Source organism: Balearica regulorum, chromosome 8, assembly GCF_011004875.1.
Source record: "Balearica regulorum gibbericeps isolate bBalReg1 chromosome 8, bBalReg1.pri, whole genome shotgun sequence".
NCBI lineage: Eukaryota > Metazoa > Chordata > Aves > Gruiformes > Gruidae > Balearica > Balearica regulorum.
In genome coordinates, this window is record NC_046191.1 from 36,275,253 (window position 1) to 36,293,307 (window position 18,055).

Consider the following 18,055-nt stretch of genomic DNA (forward strand, 5'->3'; position numbering starts at 1 on the left):
GACATAGGATTTCAAAGGGCTCGAATGACTATCAGGTTCCAATACAAGACGACTATAAGACAACATTAATATTCAAAGGAAAGAAGGAGCATGTTTTCAAACCGATTTATAGTGCAAATCAAATAGTCAAGAGCAAAATGATGGACTCTGCCAGAACACACAACAACTTTCTGTCATCTCTCTTCTCCCCCCTTTCTCTCCGCCTCAGCCAGCTGGTGCCCAGGGACAGAGTGGACTTTAGGTTTCCATATTGAACAGTGTACGGCGTAAAGAGTACAGGGCCACCAGGCCACAGCCACAAAGCCATGCTCTGTAAATGGGATTTGTTCCTTCTCTCCGAGAACTGAAATCCCACATGAGAGTTGGTACAACAGGGACTGCTACAGCCAGAAGATCTCAGGGGAGACTGCTGCTCCAGTAGCTCCTCTTTATTCCTATCGGAGCTTCATCACCATGACCTTCTGCAAAATCAAGCTCTTTCACAAAAAGCTTTTCATCAACTCTGTGCTCCGCAGCAGACAAAAGGATGGCAGAGTTTGGATCACTTGGAGTTAAGGCCACTATGATACCAGAATCACTGAAGCTTCTGAGAGAACTTCCACCCAATGCCTTCAGCGAAGAAGGTGGGCTTAGAGGACAGGCATCTGGAGCTCCGAAGAGGTTCTGAGCCAGCTGCTCCACATCCAGGCTGTATGGCCCCACATCAGTCTGGATGGCCTGTTCCACCATCCTGCTGCTGATTTTCTCCTCCTGGGAAGCAGCTAGTTTTTCCCCCAGAACATTTTCAAGCATCTCTTGATTCACAGCAGAACTGGAGGGAGCTGCATCACTCAACTCAGAGCTTGTGGTGGTCAGCCTCTCTTCAGATGAATCAGTCCCAATAGCTGTGTCCCCATTAAGAAGCAGCCCACTATCTGCCACTTCCTCCAGAGCCTGGTCCTCTGAGAGGAGGCTGTCTGGCATCGTGGCACACAATGCTGACAGCTTCCCCTCCGAGTCACACGTGTACTCCAGGCACCGCTCATCTCTCACAGAGCTGTTCTGAGCCATCTCCCTACTCTGCAGCAAAGATTCCAGTTTATTGGTTTCATTGCTGATGTCCATGAAGTATTTCTGAATTTTTCTGTCTTTCTCAGCCAAGCTGTTCTTCATGCTTTCAATGACCTGCTTGAGTTCTTCAATTTCCTGCTCGCTTCCAAGGCAGCCAGCTCTGCCTCCACACGGTTACGCTCTTGTCAATCCAGTCTTCCTTCCTCCGTCCCAGCTGAGCTTTGAGCTCTTCTATTCCTGATTCCCTGCGGCAACACACAAGTGTTGTAACACTTCTGCTGACTGGTCAGTGAAAGACTCAACTGTGAAAGGCTCCACACGTGAGTTATGAAGCTGTGCATCCGGAAACTGAGATTCATCCCACCTAGCTTTAGGTGTCTATCTGACATGCTGGGCTGTTGAGTTGCCTGAGAGAGGGAGGGAAAGACCAGCAGCGTGGTGGCAAGTTCTTCTCTGCAATGTGTGTCGCATGCTCTGGCAGGTATCCCTTCTCTTTCTCGTACAGAAAACTGCACAGGGAGGTGCCTGAGGCTGGGCAGGGTGAATTGTCACCCAAGTGTCTAATATTTTCCCTTCTAGGAAAGAACCGGGAAATCCACATGAGAACTGATGGCATGAAAGCACATGATGGAGCCTGCCTTGGAGTGAAAACCAACTAGAGAGGGCTTTGACGAAGAGTAACCGTGAATTTTACAGTGCTGAAACAACAGTGCTTTTACACGGGATGGAGCACCCCGCTGACTGTCGAGCCCCCAACAGGCGGAGTCACACCTGTGCTGAGGAGCAAGATGACCTGCTCGGCAACCCAGGCAGCTGACGCCACATTACAGCGCAGAGAAGGTAAGCCAGTGCGCTGAACGCCGGGATGCTGGAGTAAAGACTGGCCTCATCACCGGGCTGCTGTCGCTTCCTTTGCATGAGCCCGAGTTGCTGCTGCTGCTGGCTGAAGCAGCCCCGTAATTCTGACGGGTGGCAGCAGGACGCAGCTGGTTTTTGCACAGCGGTGACAAAGGCTCCTTTTCACAGGAAGCAGGTGGGCTGGCTCTGGACTTGTTGGATCAGGATCCATTATTGCCACCATAAGGGCCATGGCTGGAGGGGAACCAAAACAGATAAAAGCATATTTTTTTTCCTTTCCCACTCTTTATTAAGAAAGATGCCCATGCGTGGAGGTTTGCTGTAAGACTGCCTTCGTGCTCCTCAGCAAGCAGCCTGAGGGATCACAGCGTGCAGTGAACGTAGGTTTTCTTTGAGCCACTGTTCTTTTCTGCCTTTGGCATACTGGGTGCTTCAGCTGCCGTTGTCACCTATTCATTTGCTTAGATACAGTTGGAACCCCACTGTCAACAGTCAGGAATGGTATTAAAACAGACAAAAGCACAACCTCGTCTTCCTTCCTTCCTTCCAGTTTCCCTCATCCCTGTCTACCTTTCCTTTCCCACTCTTTATTAAATGATCTGTCACCTGTGTGCTTGAGAGCAATTGGCATCTGCACTGCCCGACAGCTGCCAAAGGGCTGGGGCGCTCTGAGGACAGCTTCTCGAGGCGCGTTCCTTGCTCGCTCACTTGGTTTGCCTTCCTGCACTACTGCGCTGCTACCTTCATCCTCTCATGGAAGTTGTTCTTCTAAACTGTAATGAAAGGGCTGGGTTAAAAAACATACAGAAAAAGGCAAATCCAGCCAGCAAAAGAGAAGCCTTGAACATCAACATTTCAATACCGCACAATTATGAAGCAAAATCTCTTCTCAAAATTTGTCTGACTTGCTTTCCTCCCGTCTCTGAAAATGGAACAGTTCATAAGGAAGAGATGGTTGGGTGGCTGCTGCAAACCTTCACCACAGCGCTGCGGTTTGGGTGATTTCAGAACTATTTGACAATGAAGCGCAGGACTGTGGCTTGTGACAACATGGCAATGTTTCATAGCGAGTTAAGGCAAAGAGTGAAAAGAGAACATACTGCAAAGGAGACATCTCGTTCCACTTGGTACAGTGCAGCATCAACTCTTGTGTGAGGCAGAATTTGCACAGACTGTCCGTAACACAGCAATGCATGCGAAGGAGCATTATTACAGAGGACTTCTGTCCAATTAACTCGCTCACTATGCTCCAATATGAAGTTAGATTTAAATGCACAATAATATATGAATCGATACGTATAACCTTACTGCAAGTAAGGTGATTTTAGGGCTTCATATAATACTTAGTATTGTTTTTTTCCCCCCACGCAGTACCTTCACTTGTTAGACTTAACCTAGAGAGCGCTTCAGTAATGTTAACTTTTCTAACAGTCTCACCACACAGACAGGAAACTGCTCATTAAGCATCGTTCTGCACATCTCTCTACACTGGGGCACACGGGGACCTCAGAGGTGTCTGGGTGACTTAAGCATACGGGTAGCCCGCTGCTGGTCCCAGTCTGCCTGCCAGCTCTTCCACAAAGGGCAGGAAACCAGTCCTGCCAACGTGAACTCTTTCCACCTACTCCAGAAAATTTAACCAGCGGGGATTGCGTGGGCAGAGCACATTGTGCTGCTTTTTTTTTTCCTATCTTGTATTACAGTTCTCGTCAGTGTAAAAGTGCTGCCCGAGAGCACAGTGTTACCCAAACTGTTTGAAAACTCACAATACTGATATTGTATGTCTTAGCTGCAAGGCCGTACGGAGTGGTCTGTCTCTGCACTAGCAAGGCTTGCACCAGTCAGGAAACATTGCTTTGCTTACTTGCGAGAAAAAGGAGATCTTTTGCTTGCAGCAGCAGACATATGGACTTCAGGTGCTGAAATAGTGGCCATGCTGCTTCGAGAGCTAAAATCAGCTTTGCTCCCTGGAAAGGAAAAGGGGCCAGTAAAAACATGATGGAAATTACAACTCAAAATAACAGTTTTCAAAATCACAATGAATCACAAGCATCCTTCCTGTGTCTGTCCTGCCTGAATTTTAGGCGTTGCATGAACTTTCAAACATCCCTGAGAACAAGTGCTGGGTTTGTTCCAGATTTTCAACAGTTCTTCAGAACTGGCACTTCAACAAGAGCAGAAGAAACATTGGGGGACAAAACCCTGACGCTACAGAAGCCGTTTTAGGACGTGGCTGGGAACGTTTGTTGTGACAACCTGTTTGCTTTCTCACGGCCATCAATACGTGAAGGAGGCTGCTCACGTGGCTCCTTCAGGAGCACAGTGATTAGGAGCACACAGTTGTAACTGTAGATTTCGCTTGCTTTAAACCATAGGAAAACACGACGCGCCGGGAGGAAAGCTGCTTCTCTTTTGGTTCCTGAGATGATGCACACTTATGGGACTATATCTACAAATGTGCACAGGCTAACAGGGTCTATGTACATGTGTATATGTACAGACATAGGCAGGTTGTCGTGGGACGCGCAAGCATAGCAAGGCAGTTGCAATAGCCTTAAAATAATCCAATAATCACGCACGGTGCTCAAGTGCTTCTCGGCTGTTAAGCCATCTATCCGAGTACTGACTTTCTACGGATCACAGCTTTATTTCCCAAGCTCTGGCATATATAAGGACAACTGCTCTCATTTTGCTAAGGCCAGTAGTAGGTAGATGTACTAGGAAAGTCTCATCATCTGGAAAGCATCCTCACTTTAGGGTGGGTTTTTCCCAGTCTGTCACTGAAATGGCAAATGCCCCAAGCCAGAGCCAGCTCTCACACTGCAGAGCCACAATAGTGTATGATGACTTTATCCGAGGGGATGGAAATAACTTTCCAACACCCTTTACACAGCTGGGCGGGGGGAGCATCTCTCACCTGAGAATTTCCGGGCACCGTCCCAGGCACAGACACCCCCGTCGGCGGCTCCAGACTTACCACGAACCCCATTTTTGCTGTCTTTTCCACGAGGGGGGATGCAGCTGCAGCTACCATCATCCCCAACGGGGCAGAGGAACCTTCAGGCGCACAACCTCTCTTAACCTTCGCAGAGCTGGTGGTGATGTGCATGTCTTGCACCCCTGAGCACCCTGGGCTGGGAAAAGGCCTCGTCGGAGCACGTCTTCACAGCCTTAAAGAGGACGAGACTTCCAGCAACCATCCTTACCATTCGGCAACTCTTAGCAACCCGTCTGAGGATTAGACGGGTTCGGATTTAGCTTCATTTCTCTTAAAACCTTTAACCCACAGCTACATCTCCAGTTCCAACCCTTAACAGCATAAGCAGTGTATTTCCCAGAAACACTAATGCTGCTTCTTTTCCTTTTCACATCGGCTTCTTCTAGCAAGATTGGTTTTGTACACCACAAGCAAACAAGGAAAAAAACCCCACACTGCTCACGTGCACTGACAAACATCAGGAAAAGAAGCGGCAAAGAAACGGTGAAGTCTGCTTTAGCATTTCGGGCTTTTCTTCAGGTAACACCCTGAGAAACGACCCCTTTCAAGGGCAAAGTCTCCCAGGGGGAAACGTACTCGATTCACAGTGACAAGCCCATAGCTGACTGTGGGTTTGGTTCCAGCCCCTGGCCTTTGGCTTACTACTCGTTTGATTTACTATTACTATACATGAGACTCTCACCTCAGACCCCTCTGCAGCAAACCCCCAAATCAGTTCTTTGCATAGCTCCACTTTGAACATCCTAAGATGTCAGAGATGAGGAAACAGGGGATGTAAAGGAAAACAGAAAAGGAAACCATCTGTTGATTCTTGAGGAAACATTGCTCAGAAAACCCTTCAAATCCCAGGATTCTCATCAGAAAGGCATTCATAACCTGGAGGAATTCCAAAAAAGGTCAACAATAATGATAGCAGCATTACAGGGCACTGTTTATGAAGGGAATGCATTTTGTGTATTCTAAGACAGAAGGAAATACTGGCAGCACTGTTTATCACGGGGAGGAGGAACACAGCTGGAAACCTGTAAAGAAAACCACGTAGCAGTAACACCACAGGATTCTGGCTGCCACGCGTGTTATTTCATGAAAAATCACTTGGAGCTAAAAGGTGACTTGGCTGGCACGGCTCTCACCCTGTCCAGCAGCCCAGGCGCTCCCTGCAAAAGTCCCATCTCCGCATCCCTCGCTCACTCAGGTTTGCAGTTAGAGCCGTGGCTCTCTCATGGACCAAGCGCAAGGCTAAGCTCAAGGTTGCAGGCATCCCGAGGTGAGAATCTCCCTGTAACGGTGGGCTCCCCATTTGCTGTAAGCCTGCAGCAGTATCAGGACAATGAACGGGCCAGAGAGAGAGAGAAAGCAGTTATGGGGTGTGTGCTGGGAACTCGCCTTCAAACCCCCAATAAACCAGTTCCCGAATCAGACCAAGCGGAACAGCTTCCCTGGGAGCAGACTCCCTGCCTCCCCGCTGCCTGCCCAGCAGCCTGCTATTACGGCACTCTTCTCCTTTGTGCTCAAGGCCATCCTCCAGAAGAGGCAAACAGAGCTAAATCTCAGTTTCTTTTCCATTTACTGAACTAAGTAATGTGTAGCTCCTCTTATTTCTTTCTCTTTTTTTTTTTTTTTTTTTTAATTTCCCCTTGTGAGGAAGGAGAGAACGACCGAACTGCAGAAGACTTGTGCCCGAGACCCTGCACTGCAGGTGGGCTGTGCCACCAGCCCAGAGCTGAGCAGGTCATTATTTAGGACAGACGGGATTCAGGCTTTTGCCTTTTACTTGCCCATTCCTCCTTTGTAACTTGCTGACTTCTTTTTGGGATCCTCCATTTGCGCTCTGACGCCTGGCCGCTTGCTGCAGCCCGAGAGTCTTCTGAACAAAAGGAGATACATCTCCTGAGAGGCCAACCACTAATTGCCTACGTCTCCACTAAGCAATACCGACAATCATTTTTTAGAAGGGCGTGGATCATAAAATTTGTGACACAGAATTAAAAGATTGCTTTTGTAGGCCCCTTTCATTTAACAGGAGCTTATAGATTTGGGTTCAAAAACACAAAACACTTGAAAGCCGAAACACTCTTTGTAGCTGCTACTTTGCTTATTCTCCTTTGAAAGAAATACTTGGCTATTTGAACATGTTTCCCACATCAATACCACTACATTTGTTTAAATTCAAACTTTAAATCTAAAATATACAAAAATCCAAACAAACAAAAAAATAAAAAAATAGCGCTATGCTAATCATTTTTAAGCATCTTTTGCTCAAAACACCTAAATTCTGATCATACCCAATATTATCTCTCAAAAGTTACAGAGCACCTTTTGAACCTGGACACGGCATCCTCGCTCCTGGAGGGCGAGATGTGCAAGTTCACCTTCCTCTGAAAGGGGGAAAAATAACAGTAGAAACCCTCAGCCTGAAACAACAATAGCTTCAACTCGTTTAAACCAGACACACAAAAGGGTTCCGTCATCCCAGTTTTTAAGAACACGCTTTAGGCAATTACGACTAATTGGGAGAAATCCCACTAGGTAATCTGAAGGCCACTTTAAAGAGGGTTTAATATTTAAGCAAGCTGCGAGGGGATTTTGTCAGCCAGGAATCCATCAGCAAGAGCTTGACTCTTTCAGGGAACCAAGTTTTCTAACATGGAATGGATATTTTTAGCTATAAAACCATTTACTCTAAGCAGGAGAAGATTAGTCCCTGTATACTACCTCTCAGCTATTCACACACATCTCCCTTTTTGAAAAAAAAACAATCCCCAAACCCAAGTGCCGCTAAGGAGTCTTTCGGGTGGAAGGCAAAGGTGGGTAATCCTTCCAGAAGTATAGGCAGCTCAAAGTAATTGTCCTCCTGTCCCACAGAGAGCATCCCAAAAGAAGACTGAGGTCCCCAGACAGCCCAAAGCAAAACATGGTGCTGTGGGCAAATCCCAGTCCTCAGCACTTGAATGGTTTCAGAGAAAAAAAATGCAGAAGAACAAGAGCCCCACTTGAGGCTCAACAAAGCCGGACTTAACGCACAGCCTGGGAAAACCAGAGCCAGTAGATGAACTCAAAGCTTTTAGAGAAGGCCTCAGCTCTCACAGCGTCAGCGCTGAGAGCAGCTTCCCTATGCCTAGCGCAGGGATGGAGAAAGAGCTTGTCAAGAGCAACAAGTCCTTTCCAAGGCCTCCACACAGCTGGCACCATGGGAGGGTGCCTTAAGCAAGCTGCTTGTCAGGGACAGGGTCTAGGAGGAGGCTCTTCCATAAATGCCGTTCTCAAGTCGAGTTCCTTGAGAACATCACCTTGCTGCTCGCTCTCTTCCCCTGCAGAGGCTGAACTAGCTGCTCAGGCCATCTCCATTTGCAAGAGAGTCCAAGTCCAGCAGCTTGTAAGCGTGCCAGGTCCTGATGCATCTCCTGGATGGACCCTTCCCCTGGCTCCAGCCCTGAGTCTCCTCAGCTCGCCCAGCTCCGCCTCTGTGCTGCAGAAGACCTTTCCTCAGAGGCAGTCCACCCCAGGGGAAAACACAGAACCCAAACCGGGAAGGCGTTTTGGGTGAGCGCTTCCAGCAGCCCGGCAGCCCCTCACACCCGTCGCCCCTTGGCACGGAGGAGGCAGCGCAGACCTCAGCTCACCGGGCGGGGGTGGCGAGGGGACGCGGCCTGAAATCTCAGAGGTCCCTGCCCACAGCAGTGTTGAGAAATTCTTTGACCAAACAATGATTAGCTTTGAATTTAACAAGGCCTATGAGTAATTAATGTGTACGGAGAAGATAGCCTACCCTTGAGAACAGAAACATCCTGGCAGGACTGCCCAAACAGCGTTGATCAGGAAGAACAGCTTGGCCGGACAACAGAGTTGGGCAACATCCAAGGAGAAGAAACTGTCCTCAAAGGCTTGTGAGCATAGCAGGGACAAAGGAGTGGGGGGCTAACTCCCCAAACGACCACCGGCCACCACCCGAGACCCCCGCGCACGCGGAGTGTAGTTGTGCAACGCCAGCATTATGTAAATGCAGTAGATAGGCGGAGAGGTGGAGACTTCTGGGAAAATGTCTGAAGATTCAGGTCTGAAGGTATATAAAGGATGAACGTTTGGGTTAGGGTATGCACGACAGGCGGGGCTATCCCCCGTGCACCCGGCACCGAAGAAAGCAATGCCTGCTTTCTAACACTACAACGGAGCGTTGGAGAGTTTATTATCCCCTATTTGGAGACAGCAGGGGCTGGACCAGGCGGCCTTTCGAGGTCCCTTCCGACCCACACCAAGACCAGACCTGTCGGGCCCCACGCCGGCGGCGGCACAGCCCAGGCCGCGGCCGCCCGGCTCCGGGGCGCGAAGCGAACGAGGCCGCCGGTCCCGCCGCCCCGCCCCGCCCCGCCCCGGGTGGACACCGGCGCCGGCTCCCCCCTCACCTCCGTGGCGCCGAGCCGCGCCCGCACCTCCCGCGCCAGGAAGGGCTCCAGCCCGCCGCCCGCCGTGCAGAAGTACCGCCCGCCCCCCGGCGCCATCCCGGCTCGCCCCGCCGCCCTCAGCGCGGGCCGGGGGGCCTGGCGGGACCGGCCCTCCTCGGCGGGGCCCCTCCGCGGGGGCGGCTCTCCCGCGCTGAGCCCGCCCTGCGAGCGGGTCGGCGGGGCAGAGCGATGGCCCCCGCTGCCGCCTGCCTCGGCACCGGAGCACCTTCTGTGCAAGCACCTGGTCCGGACCGTGTGTGTACACTCGCGGGGCGAATCTGCGCCTGCCCCCACGGGACCGCTTCCCCACTAAGCGCGGTTATCACCGTGACGGGAGGGGACGCCCTGAGGGACCGTCGGTGCGGGCGCTGAGGTGAAGCACTGCCGCGCAGCTCTCGCTCCTCCTCTGTCGGCAGAAGGCCGCGCCGCCACAGCCCTGCTCTCTGGTTCCCTAGATCCCTGCTGCATTGCCCGGTTGGCTGTGGCAAAGTTGGACGAAGTTAAAACCTTAGAGCAGCATTGGGTAACTGTGGGAGGAGGATCAGTCAGTGTGTTCGAGATCTGGATCGCAGCCTGAACGAGGGGAACATGTATTGCAAATCCAAGAGGACGTTGACTTTACATTGTCTTTCATTGCTTTGCTGCTATTTTTTTATGGTGAAGTCCACCTTAAGGACCAGGGCTTGTGAGCGTGAGGCTGCTCCTGTCTGCTTCTAGATGGCCTCATCTGCTCAGTCTCCCTGGTCAGGGGGCCTGTAGCAGACCCCCGCTATGATGCCCCATGCCCCAGCCCTCCCTTTAATCCTGACCTGTGAGCTCTCGGTCAGCTCCTTTTGTATAAGGCCTTTATGGATATACTGTAGTATGGCATATACAGAACTTGGCTTTTTTGGAAAGGATCGCAGCGCTGCCCTGGAGAAATGTATCACCGTTTGGTTTTTTGGGAGCTGTTTCCTGTGAGCCCGGAGGAGTGTGTCACTGCTGTGCTGCCCTGGAGGAGTGCATTCCTCTTTGGTGTTTTGTGCCGTTCTCCGTGTTGCCTTTTGGGAGTTGTCACCTTTTGGATTTTTGGCTGCTCTCCACCCTGGGCATTTTCTTGAAGCTTTAGCTGATCTCTGCCCCAGACCTTTATTGGAACCCTCTGTCTCCTGGTTTTTTTTGAGCTCTCTATCCTGGGGTTTGGTGTTTTGGTGGTGTTTGTTGTTGTTGTTGGTTTTGGGGTGGTTTGTTTGTTGGTTTTTTTGAGCACTTCACGGTTTGGATCTTTTGGAGCTTGCCAGCCCCGGGACTTTTTTGGCAGCCCTTCACTGTTTGGGTATTTTGGAGCGCTTCACTCCATGCCGGGGCTTTTTCAGCGGCCTCCATCCCTTGGGGTTTTGGGGAACACTCTACCCTGGATCTGTTTGGGAGCTCTGCACCCTGGGGCTGTTTGGAGCGCTTCACCGTTTTGGTTTTGGTGCCCTTTGCAGTTTTGGTGTTTTCTGGAATGCTGCGATGCCCTGTGGCCCTGGAGGAGCTCTTCACATTTAGATCTTCTGGAGGGCTCCATTCCCTGGCTGTTACTGGAGTTCATCACTGCGCGGCCCTCAGAGCGCATCTCTGTGTGGGCTTTTTGGCTCTTTTAAATCAGTTTCCGTAAAAGGTCCCTTAGGTTGGCAAACGATTAGGAAGTGCATCTATTGCATGATACAAATGGAGTGTTCAGAAATGTTCTGACTTCACTGTTGTTGATGTGCGAAATTGTTTGAGAACTCAAAATTGAATGCTATGGGGAAATAAGCGAGGAAAACCCCAACACCTCTTTCCCATCTGAAGAGTAGCAGTGCTGTGTGAAGTTTTAAAGACCGTTTCATACTGAAGTGCCTAAGAGCACTTTAAAAGCCCACTGGTGATTTTTGTGGTTTGGATTTGTCTTTTATCTTTGCTTTTATCTTTTTATCTTTTGTCTGTTGCCTCTAGGACTAGATATAAAGCATCAGCTTAAAACAGATGCTGCTTTGTGGCATTCCTCCTGGTCTTAGCTTGGGGTGTTTTTTGGCTCAGTTCAAAGTGTCCAGATGCCTGGAGATCGCATGCCATGATGTGGCAAAGATCATGACCTAAAAATACAGCGTCTTTCTCCTGAGAGACAGAGAAATGCACAGACAAATCTGTTTGTCCTGGATTTCTAATGATAACGTTGAAGTGTTCTGTTTGGTCAGGCCCTTTCAAGTAAGGAACTTCATGAGAGCAAAGGGAGCATATGCCCAGAAATGTAGAGGAAATGAAGTTATGGTTCGTTATGTGTGGTGGGTTCATTTTCTTGCCCGCTACTTCCCCAAGCAGCTGCCGTTGGCCACACTGAGTATTCCCAGGAGGAAATCCCTCCTGCCCTCAGTGAGCACAGCGGACGAGCCTGGGATTAGCAGGTGGCGAAATCCCGTGGCAACTGCTGTAGTGTAGGAGAAGGAAGGGCAAAGTAGCATACATCCACTAGAGAAAGGTGAGCAGGAGAAAAGGACTGGCGATGCTTACAGGTGGCTGTGTAACAATAGCAAATAAGCTACAACGGTAGTTTTCAGCTTTCTGTAGGAAATCTCATCCAGGGTCTGCTGCCTAACAGGAAGCCATTGAGGCTGGTTAGTTTTTTTAGTCCTGGATTTTGTCTGGATTGAATGTTGCCAAGTGGCTTGTGTTCAAAATCTCGGCGTACTTGCCCGCTGTCCCTGTGACACAGGTGTAGCCCAGCCAGCCCTCCCGTAAGGTTCTGCATGGGCGAGTGTGCCTCAGCCGTGCCCCTGAGGAACGTACGCACCAGTCTCAACACCAGCTGATGTGTGAAGGAGCCCCGTCTCCTGTGGCAGGTAGAGCTATCTGCCTGCTGCTGATCCTCCGTCAGCTCTCCCAGACACACATCAGTCTGTGCAGCCTTAGCACATATGTTGGAGAAAGAACAGAAAATGCAGAAAATTAGCAGAATGACCTTTTTTTCCCTGCTGAGAAAGCCCTGTTGTGTGGGGCCTGCAGCCCCGAGGGAGCCAGCGGCTCGGTGCCACTCTGCCTTTGGCGTCCATCCGTGTCTTGTTCACAAAGGCAGATGGTAGCTGTTCAGGCTTGAGTGACACCAGGAGCTAATGCAGTGGGGTCTTGAAGTCAGCATCTTCAACATGATTTGAGTGCATTTCCCTAAGGGAGTTCGGTGTTATCCTATCCTTGTTCAGCTTGCGATAAAGGCGCTGTATAATGCACATTACTGCTGTTCCTGAGAGCACCTTGGCTGGTTTTGCCTTCATTGCACACTATTGCACTGCAGCCTTAAAATCAGGGTTAGCAAGAACGTTCCAATCTCCAGCCACAAGCTTTACACAAACACTGGTAGCTGATATAAATGAGCAATATCAGGGCAGAAAGTCTGGTCTTTTAAATCCTTGCTTTCTCTCTTCGTTGTCGTTTTTTGTTCGGTTGGGTTTTTTTCCTTTGAATCGGTTTAAGACTTGCGTTACAGCTAAGCCAATTTCTCATCTACTGTGCCAGTCCCACAGTAAGCTTTTCTGAACATCACACTATTAGCCCAATGGAGTTACTTTAAAGTCACGTTTGCAGTCATTGGAATTTCTACTTAATTGGACTATTACGGGGCAAATCTTTTCTTGTGTTTTCTCTCGCTCTCTTTACCAAAAAAAAGGGGTTTACAGCATAGCTCTGCTCTGGAAAGATTAGCAGCTATAGCTAAACACTGAGAAAAGCTATTGGATGGTGTGTGCTTTTTTTTCAAAATAAAGAGCATGCACAAGTTCAAAAAAAAATTTTATAGACGTAATAGGAAGATGAGTAAGAACATAAATTAAGGTGGAATTTCTCTCTGTCTTTTACGCTTGTTGTGCCTCTTCTCTTTGCCTCTTTGTGGATACAGCAGCACTGATGAATTACTGCAGGGAGACTTGGACCTTAAAGAAAACACAACACACGCAAAAAATGATGTTAATTTAAAACAGTCACTCTCCCCAGTCTTCTTCCTCCCAAATTTGGTGTGTGGGTGTTTTTTTCCTCTCCATATGCTCTGCAGCTACATGCACTGCAAATCATTTTTGTTGCGGTGAGATGCAAAAAGAGCAAGTCTTAATGGCTACAGGGCACTATCAAACATCAGGAAAACATGATTTAGCCCAAAGACAGTAAAGCTCAATTTTAAAATGTCAGTTTAGTCTATTTAACTTCACTACTTATTTGGCAAGTCATCCAGGATGCAAAATACTTGTACGGCAATCCTACCTAGGGGGCTATTTAATCACCATTTCTAGCCAGATGTCCTAGCAACATTTGGCACATACCTCTAGCTCGAACCAAGGATAGTGACCACATTTCAAGAAAAGTCACATCTAGTAATAGGACTCAATGCCGTTACTCTAGGGAAGATACTGACAGCATTACTAATAGACTCCTGCCCAGGTGATTTTTGGGGATAGAAAACATCAGCTACCCTGCGTTTTTTCTTCACAACTTTTTCTTTTATTATTTTTTAAAGAAGAACCATTTCACGTAATTCCACATATGTTTGTTAGCATCATCCCTCCTCTCAAACTCCTTCATCAATTTAAGATTTCCTTACAAACAAGTCTGATCTTTTAATTCCTAAGAAATATTGAACGATGACAAGAAAATACTAGTGAAAGCCTCCAGTCTGCAGTCCAGGTGAAAATCTATCCGTCTATCCACGTGAGAGAGACAAAAGAGGAAATGAAGACAATTTGTCTTGCATGTCTCCTCTGAAGAGCTTTGAAGTAATGGTTCAAATCAGAGTAGGGAGATGCAGAAAATCCAGCAACTACAACTCTCCAGTTTCTGGCCTCCTCACAGCTCTCAGGAGGTGAAGGATGTCATTACAGAGAAGCTTTAGTAAAAGGCACATCTGCTCCTTAACAACTGCTGCAACATTATAACTGTTGGGCCACTGTAATCTCTGCCGTATTTGAGCGAGTAACCTCCATATGGAAGTCCTGCCGCTGCTAATCCCCTGAATCATCCAATCCATCTAACGATAGAGAGGTGGAGTGGAACTCCTCCTGATTCTTCTGGACAATCCGCTTCTCCATTATGGACATGTAAAGTAGTTACCTGGAAAACGAATGCCTACGCTCCTTTTGAATCTCATTCTAGTCCATCAATTCCTTAGCAAAATCATTTGTAACCTCATCAAGTTTGGACTTGTAACTGTTAAAATAACTTTGACATTTACTACAATTTTAGTTTTACCTTTATTACAAAAAGACATCAAGAAACAAAACATGGCCAGTCTGAGAAAAGGTATACTGTGTGCAAATGCCAAAGGTCCTCTTTAAGCAAAACCAGTTTAGAATTCCTGCAAGTTTTAGGGAAAGTTTTAGAATTTACGTTTGTCTTGGTTTAGTTTTGGATGTTTATCATCTGCAATGAGAAAGCATATTGGAAAAAAACAAACTGTCATTTTTGCTTATGTCAGATGCACTTTGGTGTAACTGCAGTCTGATATGCTACCGAGATACAGCAATGAAAACCAACGCAACGTCATTGAGCCAAATCCTTACTGCTCTTTAAGTCTCCGTCGTTCTCTGTAAAACCCCTCTCTAGACAAAGGAGGTGTGTGTGTCGTTTGGGTGGCATTTGAATGAGCTGTTGGTACCCAAGCTGATGACGTGTTTGCAGGAGCTGGGGGATGTCCTGGAAAGGGGACAGCGTACCCAGCAGACGGAGGCTGACCAGATGGAAACTGAGGAGTAAAGGGTGGTGGTGGTACCCCGGTGGAAGAGAAGTGCCTGGGGAGGTGGATGATACAAGGGACGTGGAGGCACAGGCACAAAGACGGGTGTTGATGCTGGCAGTGTTGGGGCCTGAGTCCTTTGGGTACCTTCACTGTGCAGGCGTCCTTGGTTTGAACTTCTAAAGAAACCCCAACACATGCGTCACTGTTACACTCTGCCCTGATTTGAACGAGGAACCCGAATGAAGCGGGAGCATGGTGACGAGCACTTCTTGTTCTCAACTTATGCATTTCTCTCCCTACTTTCTCTTCATTTGAGACGACACTTGTTCCTTGGTCCTCATACTTGCCTTCCCCATCCTCACCCCCAACAGTTCCCTCACTCTTCTCTCCTATACTCAGTTTTGCAACTGTGGATGGAGGCTGCCCACACTTAAAAGAGACTCCCATCTCCCATGGGCCCAGTGCCCACCGCTCCTCTGCCACTCCTGGATGCACGTGATACTTCACACTTCTGGTCTTCAAAGCACTGCACAGACATCAACTCATCTTCTCTCAAACTTCTTTTAACTTCCACATACGCTTCCTACGTTGTTGCCGCATGACGATGTATTTGGCCTGTTCTTGTCCCTGAACTGTTATTTTCTTGCTTACTGAACTGGAGATTTTAGAGAATCTGTGGGATGGATCCTGGTCTTTGTTTCAATTTATCTTTAAGATTTTATAAACCCAATGCACCCTTACAATCTATCTATAAAAAAACCGAAGGACTAACTTGACACAGCAGTAATAGATAAAAGAGAGTCCTCTCTCTCCAACTGAGAGAAAGCAGCTTGGCTGTGTGAGATGACTAAATTGAAGAAATTCAGAATGGTGATACAATAACAGCATTGACTTTTCCAATAATTTTCTCCATCAGTATCAACTGAGTTGTTAAAGAGAGAATGTCGGAGGCTGATTTCTATTGGGAGATCAATTTCTTCAGCCCTGTTCAGCCAGTAATCAAAAGAGTGGCTTTCCATCTGATCCTTTAAGGATATTTAATTTTTCTATGCAACGATGATCTCCTCAAAAAGTGTTCATTTTTCAGAGTTCTCTTTTCAATCATGTACTGGCGTTTTAGTTTAAATAATCTTACTGCAAGCACAGATCCCCCTTGTTAAAGGCAATTCAAATTAAGCCATTTAGAAAGTAATTAGCACTTGTATTCTTCACAACTATCTGTGCATACTTATGTCACTATAAATCAGCTGTTGTGTGAGTTAGGTGTTACGACCTCCTTTCACAGGTTACAAGTAGGAGTATATTGAATTTCTGTAGAATACTTACCGTTCCCAGCCTGGTCTGCCACCTGCTGAGCGAACTGCACTGGCTGTCATTGGGTGACCTTTTGGAGTGGGGAGAGGAAAACCAAACAAAATCCCATTCAGTTTATCTGAAGATAATTCTTTCAAGTAATTCTAAAGTTCTAGTCACTTACCCGTTGAGGGTATTGATTGTCCTTGAGGGCCCACAAGACTTGGCAACGCTGGTTGTCTTTGTGCAGGAACCTGAGAGCCGTTGTAAATAAATGCAAACAGTTGGAAAATGAGCTCTACTTAACCACAAGAATCACAGCATACGTTGAAATGAAATTTACCTTCTCTTCCAACAAAGTGCTGATTGACAGAGAGGAAGATGTGGATTGTCCAGCGGCAGTCGCCAGAGCAGCAGGAGGTGTAACAGTCATCATCTGCTGGTGCTGCTGAATCTGCTGACGGAGCCTTTTTGTGTAGCCAGTTCCATTTTTGAAGTTGGTTACAGCCTGGAGGCAGAAAAGAATTTGCGAAAAGGTAATATGAAACTTCAGTAGATACATGAACAAAGGCCTCCACAGAGTAAAAGTACTTGTGTATTTCTGTACAGATGTATCAACGCATCACTTTAAACACTGATGTTAATGATTGGTAACTCAGAGTGTCTGTACTCCAAGTACTTCAGTGTTAACACGAAATTTGAAAGTGAGCAATCATGTTAAACAAAAGTGTCATCTGAATTTACCAGGTTGCCTCTAAAGAGTTGTCAGCTTCTGTAACAACAGATAATGCATTTGAAAAGTAAATGTAGCCTTATTCAATTTAGCCTTGCTTAAGGCTAAATAAATAATAATAAAAATATTTATTAATTAAAAATGTTAAAATAAAAATAAAATATACATTCACGTCCAACAAAGTGCTGATTGACAGAGAGGAAGATGTGGATTGTTCGGTGGCAGTCACCAGAGCAGCAGGAGGTGTAACAGTCATCATCATTTCTTTATTTATTAATATTTAATTTTTATTAATTAATATTTTCTTCCCTTTCAGCTTCTTACAAAGAGACTTTTCTTACAAACAGTTTACGTAAAAGTCATCGTGTTACCTTGCGGAGGGACTTGTTGGCAATTAAAGCGTCAGGAGAAACATCTGTCTGATGACACGTTGGGCATGTGTGTTCCTCCGATTCCAGTAATGCTGTTCTAATACCTGTGAATAATTAGAATGATCAAAGTAGTTTTTAGCCAAACTAAGGAAATTTGGGGGGTTCTAATCAATTATAAAAAGACGTATGTCATGAATGGGTGAATATGGTCTTGAATTGAGAGCATGAAGCTATAGATGTTGAATAGTGTAAAAATTTTCTAGTATGCAGCAAATAACTGTACAGTTTTATGTTCACTATTGTAACATTTGAAGCTGTCGAGTAGACTGTATCTTGGTGTTTCGACTCCGTCATCTTTCCAGTGTCTGGTACAGTGAGAAGTCACCAACCTCAAGGTTAATGAACAAAACCCACATCAAAAAGCCATTAGTAGGTTTGAGTTCTGAAGGTTTTAAGCAGCTCTCCCGTGGAGAAGAATGCGCATTAAATGCCTAAATATCTGTTTGTGGCAGACTGCAGTAAGTGACCAGAGTTGCCTATATCATTTTGTATGAGAGAAAGGGCTGCGGACAAACTAAATGCATTCAAGAT

At 47.2% G+C, this 18,055-nt stretch overlaps 1 protein-coding gene and 1 pseudogene across 1 annotated transcript; both read right to left on the bottom strand.

Moving 5' to 3' along the window:
• Positions 1–237: 237 nt before the first annotated feature.
• Positions 238–9,405, bottom strand: LOC142602835 (syntabulin-like; annotated as a pseudogene).
• Positions 9,406–13,171: 3,766 nt separating this feature from the next.
• LOC142602836 (E3 ubiquitin-protein ligase RBBP6-like) lies at positions 13,172–17,568 on the bottom strand (the record flags this gene model as incomplete). Its single annotated transcript, XM_075760588.1, has 5 exons — positions 13,172–13,274; positions 16,394–16,451; positions 16,545–16,614; positions 16,704–16,868; positions 17,465–17,568. Coding segments are annotated over 5 exons (500 nt in total), but the record flags the coding sequence as incomplete, so codon positions are not given.
• Between the last annotated feature and the right edge of the window lie 487 nt (positions 17,569–18,055).